We start from the raw sequence: 16977 nt of genomic DNA on the forward strand, positions 1-16977 counted from the left end.
GTTCTTGTTTTTCTCATCTCTGACAGGAAACCCATAATACTATATATAAGAACTCTTAAGTGGAACATGATACTTCCATTATAATCTTAGAACTAACAAGGCAGCCCCTATATGGAATTCTTTACATAGGAAGTCTACCAACAGATAAATAATGCATCTACTTAATAATTTTGTAATTTTCCTTCATTTCTGAACTGATTATACTTCATTAGACAGTGAGCCAGAAAGAGTGATGCCCAAGGAAACACCAAAGAAGAATCAAAACATCAGTGAAAATCAATGAATACGCATATGAATTTTTCTGCATAGTCTTACAAAAAATCCACCCAATTTTTGTAATAGCTTTTAAAGAAACCAACCAGGTAAGCCTGGCAGAATCTGCATACTGAACAGTGCTCAACTAAATCTGTATTTCCCTAGGACAATTATTCTTTTACAAACTACTTCCCATACATAGAATTATCTATGCCTTTACACCTTCCTCAGGTAAAATTCTCACTAACTTCACTGGAAGTTTCTTGGAAGAAATGAATATTTTATAATGCTGTAAATCCCAAACCAGATTGGATTTCTTATGCACAACTTTCTCAGTCAAAAATTGATACTGAATTTGATGAAAAATTGAGTAGCACGAGTATTTCAACACCAGATAGGAAGTCCTATTCATTTTCAGAGAACAAGTAGCCATGCTCAACTTTTTCTAAAATTATCGATGAAGAATGGCATTTTCAACTGAATGAAACCCTGTTGAGGTCAAAATGTCTAAATTTATTCCATGTGAGGAGGATGTTGCTGTTTTACTAAAGGTAGAGTTTTTCACTGCAAATACATCACTTGAAAACTATGAGTGCTCTTTCCAAGATGACAGATATTAACTTTTCATGCAGTAAAAGTGATTGATGCATTTTGAAAATTAAACATTTCAAAGATGCTTTTTTAGTTCTTCCATTGGCAATTTAAAATTTCAATAAGTCAATAAATATGCCTTATAAAGATCAACATAAAATGGACCTTTAAATTTCATTAGTTCATTACACCTGTGCAAAGTCAGTGTTAACTAACAATCAGAATAACAGGATTTTTACAGCTTCTTTCTCTAGCATAAAGGGCTGCAGTGGGTGCTGAGAAAAAAATAGGCCTAGGAACTCTGATGCTAATAATTGAAACGACCTACAGGCTCCATTGATTTCAACAACCTTAGCCAATCTAGACTAGCTAGGAATCTACACCTTCTGATTAACTTGCTGTCATGTTGACCTGCTCTTAAAGTAAAGAATAATAGCTCTGCAGTACCTGCTCCATTTACACACCAGAGCCATCGGGAAAGGCAGTTAAGTTAGAAGGGTTCAGACAACTCCCTAGAGTCCCAACATTACAGGAATGGTCAACAACAATGCTAATTAAAGAACAAATTGGCCAAGCTGCCTTACAAACTGACTCAGCATCCATGTCCTCAAAGCTTAGAAAGCACGCTCTAGAATTTAAAGAGCAGTTTACCTGATGTTTTTGCAGATCAGCAGTGGTGTGGGAAAGTGCAGCACCTGGAACATGCCCATTGCCAGGAGGTTTCCCTTCCCCGGTGACAGGGGAAATGTGGGACATGGCCAGCAACTGAGCGCTGATGGGACCGCAGCCATTGGAAGGCAGATGAACGTTGTTCGAGGCAGCAGCTACTTCATCTTCATCACCGGAGTCCGTAATCAGGATAAACTCAGCCTTAAAAAGGTCATTCTCCTGCATTTCTCCTTTGCTCAAGTTACACCCTGGGGACTGAAAAGCTGTTCGGCTGCTGTCTGTATGGATGGCAGACACACAATCTTGTCTGGCCCTGCTCTTTAAGGCCAGCTCATCAGAGACTGTATTAGACTGCAAAAGATACAAGGAAAAAAAATCCCAATTAGCTGCATTTTATTTGTGTTCCCCAAAATGCAAAGTAATTTTGGCTTGCAGTGGTGGCTGGCACTGCGCTACCAGAAGTGCAGAGGGTGAATGAAGAACCTGGGCATGAGCACCCAGCAGAAACCAGCTCCCCAGGGAGCCCCCTGCTTCCAGCCCCCCAGACGATGCTGCAGGGACTGCCTTCCCAGCGACTCACAGAGCAACAGGGGACTCTCAGCACAGCGATGGCCCGAGCCCGGGACTGGCGCGGGAACCGAAAAGGAGGGTGCAGTCAAGCCGAATGAGCTGTCAGACCAGACTATGCCAGACACGATGGGAAGGCATCCCGACTGTGGGATCCATGGGAGCAGACAATGCTCCTCAGAGGAGTCTGACAGACAAATCTGGGACAAAACCTATACATATTAATGAAGAAACAAAGGCCTTTAAGCCAGGGGATTCTCTGAAGAGAGCAGACAGAATCTGAGGTCAGAGAGCTTTACTGTATGTTCAAGCTGCTCAGCACAGACCACAATTGTTCTTCGTATTTTTTGCAATTTCCACTTCCAGTATGTAACTTCTCAAGCATGCTTTGGATGAGAGCATGAGTAGTGCAAGCTGGGCATATGACACATACATGACCAAAACTGCTATGGTAAATCTTATTTCTCTTGAAGGAGGAATCAGGTAAAAGAACAGAAGTATTGTGTACTGCAAAAGAAAGCCTGTAGATGGGGCTCATACTTGAATCCTGCTTGAGGAATACAGTAATGACAAATGTCCACTGCCACTCCACAAGGCCCTGGAACTCAGTTCTTTAAAAAAATATTGAGCCATAAAGGGAGATACCAGCAGTATGACTTTGGAGGTGTTATTTTCATTATCTGATGTTGGTTCGTTGTTTTTTTTAAATATCCATCAGGTTCTAGACATTTTAGACATTCAGAGCGCTATGAAGGCCTTATTACTGCATCACCTTCCAGGGAATTTTTCTCTTCCTACAGAAAAATAGAGGGAGGCAGAGTTCAGGAATACCTGATTCTACCTTACCCAGAGCACTACTTACAGCAAAACCAATACCGAGTGGCTGGAAATGTAACTTATGAATTGGACATCCTGAGGATAATATTCCAGTGCATGTCTCTTCAAACATGCCCATCCTCTGCCCTGACCAGCCCCTTCTTTAGTCAGATAGGCCACTGAAAATGCTGGAACATGCTCAGGTCAGAGGACTGTGAACTCCTGCAAAAAGTTGGTTAGCACCGACAACTGCAGCCCCAGCAATGTCCCAGGGAAGGAGCTGTTACACAAGAGAAGAATCACCATAAGCATTAATATTAATCCAGGGTTTCCAGTTTACTCTCAAACAGCATGGAATAAAATAAGAGGCTGTAAGTGTTGTGAGGCAGGAAAGGAATAACAAACACTATGGGCTGGTTAAAGGCAGGAGGACCAGGAATGTTGTGCTGCTTGCTTCATTGTCACGGGAAATTGCAGCGACAAGCTTTCAAGAACAAAAAGCAAGCTTCACTTTGATGCGTTACTACACGGCTGTGAAAAGGATTGGCACCTTTGCTGGAAGTGACAGCACTGGCATTTGCTGAAACCAGGATCCAGTGGCCAACTTTTGGTCAAGTCCCCTGTGATAACACTCCTCACACACTACCCTTGCTCCCATGAAGATCAGGAAGGAATCCACCGTCGCCTGCCAAGGATGTAGCCTTTCAATGACTGACAGAGGACAGTGTTGAGGTGGGCAAGGGTTTGCTTCCAATACAAACTCTGCCAAAGGCAAAACACTCTATTGAGCAGATATCAGCCTTCTCTTGTGCAACAATTCTGCACCTCTGATAGGCTTGGTAATTAAAATGAAGCGCAAGCCAAGAAACAGTTCAAGGGAAAGAGATTCAGTTCAGCGATGCTTAGGACAGACTTTTCTGTATCATTTGAAAGTATGGAAAAATTAGTGCAAACAAAAATCTACCTTATGTATAATTTCTTGATTGCTCAGATCCTTTGGGTCATCTGGAATTGTTACAAGGAACTTCGAGACATCTACAACCTCAAAATGAGTTGGAAGTCTTCCAATGGATGGTATGAATGTGAAGGTCAGTGGTTTGGCTCCAGATTCTTGAGAAGTCACCTACAAAACACAAAATTTGTTAAAATTTTTTGTCCAAATAAAAATTATTTTTATCAGAGTTGAAATAACATTAGTTACTTTGTCTACATAATTTACAAGTCTATTATTAACTATAGTAGTCATTGGGGTCTTTTTAACAGGTCGTTGTATCTTAAGGACTTTTTTAACAGACAGAATACTGCCTTGATTATAACTGTCAATATCCTCTATATCCTAATGGTGTGGCACAGCAAACAGGAGAAAAATTGTTCAATAATTTGTCATTCTTTCCATTTTCCAGGAACAGAAAACCATATTCAATTGATTTCAAGGCTGCTTTTATCTTTGTTTAACTCCACTTCAGTAGAACAACAATGTATCTGAACATAATATGCCCCCTAGAGTATTTGTTTAACAACTTATAACAAATTGGAAGAACCTTTGCTCTGCAAAAAGAAAACAAAGCATGCTTTACCTTTTCTAACTCAAATGCAGCCAATTCTGAACAACATTTGGGATGAATTCTGATTCAAGGAAAGGATTTTCTCCCATTTTCTTTGGGCCATTGAGCCATCAACTAATTCTGTGTCTGTCTTCTCGTTTCTCCCTCCCCAGCTTGCTAAGACCATGTACATATGGCCTGAATGCACTAAGAGAAGACACTTTCACCTAAATATTCAGTTTTATGACAGTGCTCTCCCATCACTTCCATCTCCTTCACAGGAGATACTGGACAGGAAAAAGAAGTCCACACCATGGTAAAACTCTGTTGCTTTGCCAGAAATCAGGGAGAGGAACTCCAAAGGCCTTGGCAAAGTAAGTAGAGAGAACCACATCCCAAACCACTGAACCTGATATGCTGATTTCCCACTACTTGTTGGTTTAGCAAATCCTTCTTTCTGATTCAGAACTATGGAATGTGGAGATTTTTCCCTTGTTTTATCATTGGATTTAAAGTTTACAGCAATTAATTTTGTTTTCAGTGAATTCTAATATGCAGAAACCTTTAATTGCATTGAATCATAGTGAAAAACAGGACCATTGCTTTGACTTTTTTTTTTTCTTACTTGTTTAAAGTGAAACAAATTGAAGAGCTATGGCTCTCACATGCTTCTCTGTAATTTGCATCCGTAAGTAAATAGCAATTACGGAACGGAGTGGGATTATAGAATACAGTCCCATGACTCATTCTTCTCGTGGCTGGAACATTAAAAACAATAGACACAGATTTCCAGTTTTTAAAAAATCTAAGCAAATATTAGTTACTTCCACTGACAGCTGTCTCCTGGAGGGCTTGAGCAAAACAGAGGCAGGTTATTTATACAAACACTGCCAACTGCTGTTTTCTCTACAATTTAGGAGAACTCTGCTCTCGTACACACCCAGAATAAATTTCCATGTGTCCACCTCTAATTCTGAAAGAATAAAGTGTTTTGATGTTTGAAAATGAAAAATCTGAATAAATGGCAGACACCTCAGTTCTGAAAATGGGCTTTTATATTCACAAACTCATGCAAGTAGCTTACATTACACTGCAGGCTTGCTACCCAGTTAGAGGTGTGCACTGCAAGGGTGCAGGGACAAGGTTGTCTCCTACTTTCCTCCCCCACCTTCACTTCACGCAAGTGGCCAAGCACCAGAGTAAACGATGCGTGGCCCGAATCAGTAGCAAAAGGGTGGCTGCTAACTGCTCCACCACACCAGGACCTCTGAATGTTATTTTGTGTGAGGGAGAAGCAACATAGCTCTGTCCTTCTCTCATCAGCCAAGGTACCTGAGTCTGATCATTGCTTTTCATAGAGGAGCAATACAATTTTAAGATACTGACAGCCGTCACATTAAACACTTAGTCCTTGCTCCTGATACATTCAGCAGAATAATATCAGTAGTACTCAAGGATGTACTCACTAGTGAGCAGCCATCAGTCCCTACAATGCAGCCAGGGATGCAGCCTCCACCCGAGCATCTGCTGTATCCAGAGGTGCTCTTCAGGAAGCAGGATTACCTGCACACAGGCAGGAGCACCTGTGCTATTAGGATTAGTGATTTCTGTACAGCTGACACTGTCCATTACAGTCTTACACAGCACCTGGGTCCACACTGAAATCAGCTAGAGAAGGCCTTCGCTTTCCTGCAGGTCTACAGCTGTGCTTTCACCTTCTTTTTCTAACTAGGAAGTGCAGTCAGTGACTCTGGCTACCTCGGTCATCTTTACTAGCATTTCCCCCCTCTACCTCACCCTCTTCACATGCTCTTGTTTGACACTTGACATGAGTTGTTTTGTATCAGTGAGTTTTCTTGTGTCAGAGCACAAAATATTCCTTATAAAAGAAAAAGAAAAATTGTACAAATAGCAAGCCCCACACAAACAGATTAATAGAAAATTTCAGTCAAAAGTGCTGTCATTGGTAAACGTCCAGTACTTTATCTGCATATTTGTAACGAGGAAATACAAACAAAAAGCCAAGTTATGAGGCTCCAGACCATTGCATAGTAATGGGGAGATCTTGCCAGCACCTACCTCTGCACTGTGTCTTACCCTGCACTTCCGATCTTATTGGTTTGGTGAAAAATAAAGAATAATACATTGTCTTGGTTTCAGCTGGGATAGAGTTAAATGTCTTCGTAGTAGCTAGTATGGGGCTATATTTTGGATTTTTGCTAGAAACAGTGGTGATAATGTGGGGATGTTTTAGTTGTTGCTAAGCAGCGCTTACACAGAGGCAAGGACTTTTTCAGCTCCCCGTGCTCTGCCGGGTGCACAAGAAGCTGGGAGGGGACACAGCTGGGACAGCTGACCCAAACTGACCCAAGGGATATCCCATACCATATGGCATCACACTCAGTATATAAAGCTGGGGGGAAGAAGAAGGAAGGGGGCACATTGGGAGTGATGGCGTTTGTCTTCCCAAGTTACCGTTACGTGTGATGGAGCCCTGCTTTCCTGGAGATGGCTGAACCCCTGCCTGCCCATGGGAAGTAGCGAATAAATTCCTTGTTTTGCTTTGCTTCCACGCGCAGCTTTTGCTCTACCTGTTAAACTGTCTTTATCTCAAACCACGAGTTGCCTCACTTTTACTCTTCCGATTCTCTCCCCCGTCCCACCAGGGGGGAGTGAGCGAGCGGCTGCGTGGTGCTGGGTTGCCGACTGGGGCTAAACCATGACATACATGAAGAAAACCTTGTTCTATTTGGCCTACACACATTGTGGAAATAACCATCAAAATTGCTTGCAAGCTAAAACTAAGATTGGAAAACACGTATAAAGATGTGGAAGATAAAATATTTTCCAGGTGGAAGGTGCTATTGAAGCATGGTATTATTTGTATTCCTCTAGTGTATTTTATTTTTCCTGGAGTTTAGAAAGTATAAACCAGCAAATAGAATTACTGCATTTTAGAAAGTTTTAAGTTGGCAAATACTGTGTGAGGCTATGTGGAGGAATGTTCTCTGCTTATGTTCACTCATAGTAAGTGGGAAACAGGAACTTTTAGCAGGTAAAACTGGTCATACAATCTAGGCTCCATCACAGAAACCTAGACAATGAGCAATTATCACAAGAATGGTAACAAAACCCAAATGTTTCAACTGGGAAAAACAAAAGAGAAAAAACTCTTGTTTAAAAATATCTTTTAAGTGGTTGTTTTCATTTTACAGATTTCAAAAAATAAGTAAAACTACTTTGACATTTTAAAATTAAAGTTTTATTTGGACAGTGTGAAGTAGAAGGAATGATTGCATACTTTTTTTTAAGGTAGAGAAAGGATTTTTGCACCCTTTTTCATACACTCTTCTCATTTACACTATCTCTCTGGCTCAGGTTTCTATCCTTGAAGAACTGAAAGAAATTAACAGGATGGACTTTCAGCATTTAATTACATCTATTAAAAGCCATTCTGACATGTAGAGGTAAATAATAGCGAAATAACCTTAAAATTCAAATGTGTATAAATATATATGTGAAACTTTCTTGCAGATTATCATCTTTTCTTTAGACCCAATAGTAACAGCAGAAGGACCTCAATGCCATACATTCCCTGCTGCCGTAATTCCTCTTAATGAATAGAGTTAGGGTGGCAGAAAAATACCATATGCAACATCTATTCAAGTTAATACTAATGAATTCTGGTTTATATTATATAATCAACTTTGTGCACAATTAAATAATTGATTGGTTTTAATTGCATCCTTTCATGTTATTTAGTTCTTTGAAGAATATAAAGGTTATTTATATTAAACTCTATAATTTGAATATCCATTGGGGGCTACAGGCTGCTGCATAATACATTGCCGAATAGTTTCAAAAGGAGAAACTTATTCTAGATAACTTCCATGACTTCCTATGTCATCAGTTTACAAACAGGTTTGTTGAATATTTAATACGATCAATTTACAACTGCCCCAGGGATAGTCACTTAAATTGTATTAATTATTTTTTTCATTACCACAGCTTCTACAGTCCTTACTTGTAGAGCACATTTTTATTGTCTCAGTTATCTTCTGAAGACAAGTGAACACTTCTATTCCATCTCTCATATGCTCTATATACATTCAACATCATGCCTATTTTGTAATTTAAATTGAGGTCCCATTGTCAGTGATTGCTTCCCAGCATTTCCTTCTGGCATACAGATTGCTAAAGTGAAAATTAATATGCTGGTTCACATTACCACTTCTACTACTGATTTGCTAATGTAAGTCATTTTGCTAATAAAACATCACCCTGAGAAAACCTCACTCCTGAAATATCAAGTACACACTTTTGATGCTATTTATTTATTTGTTTAAAGGACAAAAAAGGAAATATATGCATAAATAATAGCAAAATAACAAGCATGTGCATCATACCATACAAACATGTTGACTAATGCGCTGTTTTGGTCAGAGCACAAATTCACATGCCTGCAATTCCTGCGTGATAAATATAGCTCCAACACACAGAGCACAGCTAAAGCTGCTCACCCAGCCAGCGAGGGGGCCCATGTGAAAACATGGCCTGGGTTGTGTAACCTCTCCTTAAACTCCTTTTCTGTGTTCAGACTGAAGTCAAACCACAGAAGAGCCATTGTCTCCTCCTCAAGACAGAGAACAAGGCTAGTCTACTAAGGATTAAATGATCAGTTAGAGAGATGAAGGAACCTTCAGCATATCTTCATATCCTGACTTACTATAGCAATCACAGTCACCTAATATGGATTAGTTGATTATTGTGTAATATCAGCTCTAGCTTATCTAAAACCTTTTACAAACAGCAGCAGAAGATCATCTGAACACCAACTTCATATCTGTGAGACTTCAGGGGAAAAGCTAAATCCACTACAAAAGTCCAGGCTAAAATTACAGCCCAGCTGAAGTTTGTACCAAAATTCCCACCTACAGCTGTGGTCCAGGAACTTCTCCATGCCCTTGTGATGTGCCCATTGTATCACCTTCAGCAAATCATTTTTCCTTCTTTCAGTAAAGCAGCAAACACTAAAACTCTCACACAGACTAATATCTTTTGAAAATTAATGTGTGTAAAGCACTAGAAAGAGCAAATGAATAAAGGTATAAAATTGTAATCTATTATTAACATGCAAGAGCTCATTCAGTTGAAGTGTTTCTTTTCACCAATAATTTTAATTAGCTCTTCAGCCCAGCAGACTATACAACTCTAATTGGTCTTTCATGCTGGTCTACACATATGCAGCTAAGCATGGTGAAAAGTAAGTAAAGATAACCTTTAATTTCTTCCTTTGCAAAAGGGGAGTATAATACCTTGCTTGTTATGTTTAATTGATTTAATTAAATGCACTTTAACTAAATGATCATAAAACATTAGACCCTAAGGTGACCTAGGTCTTTAAATCATATTCTGGGATGTCAGTACACCCTTTAAGCCCTTATTTGCTCCAGTCTGCTAAATCTCCTATGAAGCAACATTTTCCAAGCTAAAAAGACCTCTGTTGTAACATCCCAAGCTGCTCTAGTCCATCACCCATGCACAAACCTCCAGCTTGGCGGTCCCACACCCAGCCTGCCTCCAGCTACTCCCTCAGCAGGTAATCACCGTCTCCCTCCATCTGTCCTGGGTTCATTTCACTGTGTGGATCAATCAGAAAAGACCCAGCAATATTGCTGCTCATTTTGCACAGGTTTTTTTGTAGTATGGCCAGGCTTGCCATCTGGCCTTGCATAGAAGATAGTCAAGGACCGGCAAAAGTAGACTGAAAAAGTTTGAAGGCTGATTGCAAAATAAAATAAAATTTTAAAAAATGGTACTGTCTAGCATGCACATGGACCACATATCAAAGACATTAGCAGCCAGAAGACTCCCTGGGAAATGGGAGACTTCAGACCAAGTCCAGTGCCTCTAGGTACATAAAAATATCTGCACCTTACCTTAGGTCCTTACAAGGTCATAGGACTTACGAGTTTGTACGTAGAGTATCCATACTAGTGTATAAACAGAGACATTCACACACCCTGATATACATAATATATGCTTATACAATGTCATGATACTTTTGCCCAACAAACAGGCTGCAGAATGCTTAGTCACGTTAGTATAACAGCAGCGAGGCACAACAGATCCCAGTTTTCCAGTCCTTTTATGAACAACTCCATCTCATTTATTCAATGAGAAATTGAAAGTTAACCTACATTTATTCTTTTTCCTGTAAAAGTTTCTTGCCATTTTGGCCCTGCAAGAAAGTCCCAAAATGCTGCTGTCATCCTCACAGCGGCCTTGGAGCACAGTCTCATTAACGTGTATGACATAATTGCCCTCATTTTCTTTTTCCAAAAGCTGCACCTATCAGTAAGCAGGTGTAATTTTCAAATCAAGCACTGGGAACAGAAATAAATCCCTACTTACATCTGTCAGAGCTGAGATCAGTCTTGTGGGATGACAGTAGCAAAGAACTTCAGTTTTACAGTAGCATGCATCACCCATTTGCCCTTTGGTTTCTTAAGATGTCTGAGTGGTTGAGGGATTTCAGCCAGACCAGCTCCTTCCCCACAGAGCTGAGGCTCTCATGTGGTGAGGTTTCACCACCAGACCACTGAGCACTGCCAGTCCTGCCCTCACCACCAGAGGAGGATCAAGCCCACGTGGCGCTGCCAACGCAGATGAGCACCTCAGCAGTTCTCTTTTCAAAGACGCATTGCAAAACAAGTTTGGTAACACACCAGCGATATTGTTGGAAGCAACACATTTTGGGAGCAGGGGTGCCCAGCATCACATCTGTGTCTATAGGTACCCCTGCAAGTGTCTTCTAATGGACCATTATTTTTGTACAGTGAACTAGCTATTGACTCCAGAAAAAGGATATCTAGGTGCTAATATGACATGTCATGTTGTCATGAAACCATAGCTTGAAGGCTATTGAAGAAAACCAGGGGATTTTAACAGGTGCCTCCAAAAGTACAAGCACAAGCTAACAGAGAAGCCTTGAAAGTGCAAGTATAGGATAGGGGACCTAGGGCTACAAGCACAAATCATTAATAATCAGGAATGGAACTTTGTGTGCTGGTATTAAGGATAACAGAGGAAGAAAAGAACCAGTATCCACCATACATAAAACCTATCAAGCACCAGAGAATTTGGATATAACATAGAACTTACTGGCCAACTAAGAAAGAATTAGTAAGTGAACTGTTAGCAAACATAGAAAAATAATTTCAAGTGGGCTAAAAGTGCAGGGGAAGTAAGCCCCACCATCAACATCATCTGCCACCATCTCCCTGCAAACAACTGGAGATGCTGGCAGCTTCCATAACAATGCATAAGAAATAAAAGGAGCGGTAGAAATGAGTGTTTGTCTAGGTCAGTTTTAACTGTATAATTATTGAAAATGAGCTGTAATAATTGGATCATTTGGACTTTAAGTGTGAGTATCACTGTAGCTGGCTTAGTAATCATCATATAAGCCCCGTGTATGTGTGAATTTGTGTGCATATGTGTGAACAGTACAATGAGAGGGGCTAAGAGAAAACAGTAGATTGAAGAAAGGGTAAGTATGAGAGGTACTACAGGGAAGTCTTTTCTAAACTGATAAACTCAGGAGATTAGTGGTCCAGTTGAATACACAAGAAATTATAAATTCAGAAAACCAGGAGTCATCCCAATCTGCCCAAGAACACCAGGACACACAAGTATCAGCAGGGAACAAGTTGAACCCCATCCAAGAAGGCTGTAGATGCTATACATGGACAAAGACTGCAGGATTATACATACAAACAAAGAAATAAGAGGCCCCTAATGTAACTTTCTGACCACTCACCTAAAGGCATAGACCTTCTGCTTCTGCAGAAAGGGTTACCCTCCCAGCTGTGGCTCCCGCTGGGTAGCTATGAGTTAGTGCATGCGTGTACAAGACACCTGCATGAGTAACTAAATGCACCATGTAAACAGTTATCCACTGTTAATAAGAACAGCCTCATTCTATTAATTATAGCTTGGCTAATAAAAAGTGTTATGATAAATATTGGTTGTGATGAGTGCCTCTTCCAGCTTGACCCCCTGTCAGGGAAAAGGGAATTAACAACATTATAACTCTCTGATTAGACTGCTAATACTTCAATTAGATTAACTACAATTTCTTTGCATCTCTATGTCTGTTTCTTTAGCTCGCATAAGTTGCAAAAGGTATCTGGTCTTTCACCATACCCTTGAGGCTTGGTAGTGATTTGGACACAGCAGATGAGATTGAGCATCTCCCACTTGTGCAGCTTTTCTGCTCGTTTTTTAAGAACTGCCTTCTTGCTTTGTTTACACACAAGTGAAGGAGGACTGGTACAGCCACTTTAGCAGCTGAGTTGTGCTTTGAACAGCTCCAGGTTAACAGTTGTGTGCGATAAGGGATGTGCTGGGTGTCAGGGCACTCAGTGTTTCACTCTGAGCCTGCTGTAAGCAGGAGTGCTTTAGCAAGTATTTCAGCATATGCAACAGCACTGGCAGCCTCTCTGTATTTCCCGAGGTATAACTCTATCCAAAACACTTCAACACAGAGTGTGAACACCTCTATCATCCAAGTCTGACAGCAAGAAATGAACTACCATGGCCCTTCACACCACAGTCACCTGATACCACCGCACTTTTACTCTAAAAAAGTTCTCCTTAAACCTGAAGGGCCACAGGTTCAGGCTCGAATTCTTTCTCACTTCCAGCGCTTTCAGCAAAGAAAACCACCTCTTTCCAGGAGAGGATACAAGACAGTTTGAAACACCAGGACATCACTCCCCACCCAGAGACTTCAACAACCTCTGGGTGACTTCAATGCACCTGTTCTCTCTGCCGAGGTTAACAGCTCCTCTCATTACCTGCTGCCCCTAGATACAAACAACCAGCTCCACCTGCTCTCACCGAAACACCAAAAAGCAGATAGATGCTGTTACTCATGCACATCCTGTATGTACCATATGCATATGCTTTCCACTGACAGCTGTCTCCTCATTCGTTTTCACTGTTTCTGGTTCCCTAAAAGTTTCCTTTTGCTCTCGTTTCCCTCTTTTATTACTTCTCTCTGTTCTCAGCTAAACAATGTTAAAAGTACATTTTATTTTTTGATAACTTTTTTAGGTTAGTTTTTAAAATATATTTTCATTTTTGAAAACTGTACAAAGTAAGGGGTTTTGAGTGTTAAAATATTTTGGCTGAGTTTGGTTTGATTGGAAAGTAACTTTTCATTTAAAAATAATTGATCTGACAGGGAAAAGAAAAGGTTGATGTGATCTGTTCTTGGCAGAACAGATTCTATCAAGTTGTCTCCTGTGTCCAGACTCTTCCATTATTATTACAAAACTTTCAGGTTTTTTCTTTTACAGCTTTGAAGCATCACATTTTCAATGGGTACCTCCTTTCTCAAACTGTTACATCTTGCATTGGGCAGTTGTCTTGCTAAGGAGCTATACTTTTGAAGCAGGGATCCAAAAGATATAAAGAAACACATAGAGCTGTACAGCTTACATTTTCAAAGGCTATGCACCTGGCAGACACATATCACTGACAGATAACAGCACTTCTTTCACATTTCAGAGTTATCTCACTAGTTGATCATGACAAACTCTCAAATATGATTTTCAAGATCCAAAAAGCCACTGACATCTGGATTTATCGGTTTTTTGATCAATCAGAAAAAGTTATTTTAAAAAATAAAAGAGATAATTTCATAGATTTCATGAAGTGCAAATTAAAACCTTAGTTTTTATCCACTCTTATAAGAACAGACTGAGGACTTCTAGTTTATCTGCTGTCATTTTTTTCTGCTGCCATTCCAGCAGACATCAGTGAAAGTCTTATAATACCAACTAGCCGAGATCCCTCGGCTCCTTTCCATAGGAAGACAACAGAGTTCTCCTTGATGGTACATTAAGGATACATAGAGTATTCTGGAAATATCAGACACTAAATTTTCAGCTTTTTAACCAACCATAGGAGGAGACATTTGGTATTTTAATCATTAAGAAATGGATTATTTCATACTGTACAATCAGCAATAAGCTTCCCATCAGACGCTGCACCACCCTTAACAGTCATTTGCGCAAGGGATTTTACAAATAATCAATATGAGCCCATCTACAAGCGTTCTTACCTGTCCTCTGCTAATAAAATTCAGTGGGCTGAGCTGATAATTCAGATGCCTCTTACCCCAGGCTGCTGTCTGTAGTATGTAGAGCACAGCTGGGAGATAAATAAAAAATGAACATAAAAAAAGCAGTGAAGAAATGTGTGTGATAAAACTGAAGAAGAGGTCATATTTTTCCCTTCTCAGCAAGGATTTTCAGAGGTCCTTTTAATGAGCTATTTTCTGAGTAGGTCTGTGTGGGCCCAGAAGAATGCTGGCTACAAAGAGTAATTATTCTGGCACTCAGCTACTAACAAACAAAAAGGTAAAGCTGAATGGCTGTTGGCTTCTTCTGTGCATTCATAGGAGGGCAGGATGATAAACTTAGGATCTCATTTTCTTCTCTGTGTTAATCATTTAAAAGCAGCTGTCTTTAAACATTTCACTCCAGCTTTGCCAGATGTCAGGAATACCACATGATTAACAGTGCCAGCACCATTTTCATACAACTTTATCTATTTGGAAGAATAGCTACTCTTCTTCCAGTTAAGTAGTTTTATTTTTATTTTTTCCAACAAAAGCGTTTGTGTGAAGAATTGTCATTTTACAAACTTGACTTTGTCTCATCAAAAAACCCAAACATTTTGATTTTTGCACTCTGGCATAATCATTCAGCTAAATACAGTCATGTACCATTCCTCAGATATTTTAGAGTGTAGGAGAAAGAATAGGAGTAGATTTTCCACAGCAGACCGTACATTTTGTACCAAGAACAAGCATAATTGCTTTAGCAAACAAAACTGAACAACAGCCTGCAAACTGAAATCTATACTTTGCCTCAGGCTTCCTGTGCAGTCCTGAGTAAGTACTTATAACCTTGTCTATACTAAAATATTCTGACAGTCCATGGGTAACTGCAACTTCTTTGCCATATATGCACAGATATCCTACATCCACATGGCATTATTTAACTAGTTTTGATGAAGGTAACATGTGTAGTTAGCACGTGCCAGCATTAACTTAGGGCAACCCTCACCTCTCTGGTTTCTATACCTAGGAATGATATATGGCATCTATCAAACCTCCCGATTGAGTCCAGCCAAGCAATTCCTTATAACTAGGATGGTCCCATTCAGACAGCCATCCTTACCTAAGTCAAGTTCTGGTTTTGCCCTGCAAGTCATATTCCTGCCAAACAGAGATACAAATCACAGAATCACAGGTTGGAAGGGAACTCAGGGATCATCTAGTCCAACCTTTCTAGGAAGAGCACAGACTAGACAAGATGGCCCAGCACCCTGTCCAGACGACTCTTGAAGGTGTCCAAAGTGGTCGAGTCAACCACTTCCCTGTGGAGATTATTCCAATGGGTGACTGTCCTCACTGTGAAAAATTTCCCTCTGGTGTCTAATCGGAATCTCCCCAAGAGCAATTTGTGTCCATTCCCCCTTGTCCTCTCTATGTGACTCCTTGTAAAAAGGGAGTTACCTTTTTAGCTACCCCTTAAGTACTGGTGATGTTGTTTACTTTCAAAACCAGGTTTTCCTTCTTTCTAGCCTTATGCTCTTGGTCTTATATTTCAGTGTCACTTATCACATCTACTGACCACTGATTCTTTCCTTCCTCTTTTTATGTTGTCCTTATGAATCCCTTATCACCTAGGTTTCTCTCAGTCACTCTCCATTTCCAGTCCACAATCTACCTTTAAGCTATGGCAGAGTTTACAGCATCTGAAGTGTACCTCTAGAAAAGTGAGCTAACACAGTGTATTTAGGTTTGGCTTCATGACCAAGTATGCTACTGATTCCAGGCTTCTGAAGAAATGTCTTCCAAATTTAAGCAAAATCTTGTCAATGTTATAAAGAATACTTTAGATGTTCAGCTGAAAAATGTGTAAATAACAGTATCTCTATAGATACTATGAACTAACCAAAAGGACCACAGTATTATAAAAAGGTCAGGTGGCTTGATTTTAACACACAAAAATCTGCACGTTGTCATTTACTTCCTACCAAGATTTTATTCAGAAGTTCCCAATATAAGAATACAGGTGACAATGCAATGGAAAAGACTTTCGCATGTAGTAACGAAGAATGTATGTATTTGTACTTTCATGTTGCATCTTCATTCTAAGCAACTGGAGGAAGGAAGGGATGTAATAATCATAGCTTAGATTAAAGAAGCAATTGAGTCAGTTTATTGCCAGAACTATAATTTCAGAGATTTTATAAACATTTTTATCACCCTAAAGTATTTCAAAGCCCATATCATAGAATCATAGAATGGTTAAGGTTGGAAAAGACCCTTAAGATCATCGAGTCCAACCGCTAACCTATCACTGCCAAGTCCACCACTAAACCATATCCTCAAGCACCACATCTACCCTTCTTTTAAATACCTCCAGGGATGGAGACTCAACCACCTCCCTTG

The 16977-nt window shown here is 40.0% G+C and overlaps 1 protein-coding gene across 5 annotated transcripts in view; it reads right to left on the bottom strand.

Moving 5' to 3' along the window:
• Nucleotides 1-16977, bottom strand: part of MLIP (muscular LMNA interacting protein) — a 115755-nt gene that overhangs the window by 63123 nt on the left and 35655 nt on the right. For all 5 annotated transcript variants that reach the window (XM_064447899.1, XM_064447898.1, XM_064447900.1 and 2 more), the window contains exons 2-3: nucleotides 3863-4021; nucleotides 1498-1866 (exon numbers count right to left, since the gene is read on the bottom strand). In XM_064447899.1, coding sequence (XP_064303969.1) covers nucleotides 1498-1866; nucleotides 3863-4021 — 528 coding nt within the window. The remainder of the gene's footprint in view (nucleotides 1-1497; nucleotides 1867-3862; nucleotides 4022-16977) is intronic.

Source organism: Phalacrocorax carbo, chromosome 3 (genome assembly GCF_963921805.1).
Source record: "Phalacrocorax carbo chromosome 3, bPhaCar2.1, whole genome shotgun sequence".
In the NCBI taxonomy this organism is placed as follows: Eukaryota; Metazoa; Chordata; class Aves; order Suliformes; family Phalacrocoracidae; genus Phalacrocorax; species Phalacrocorax carbo.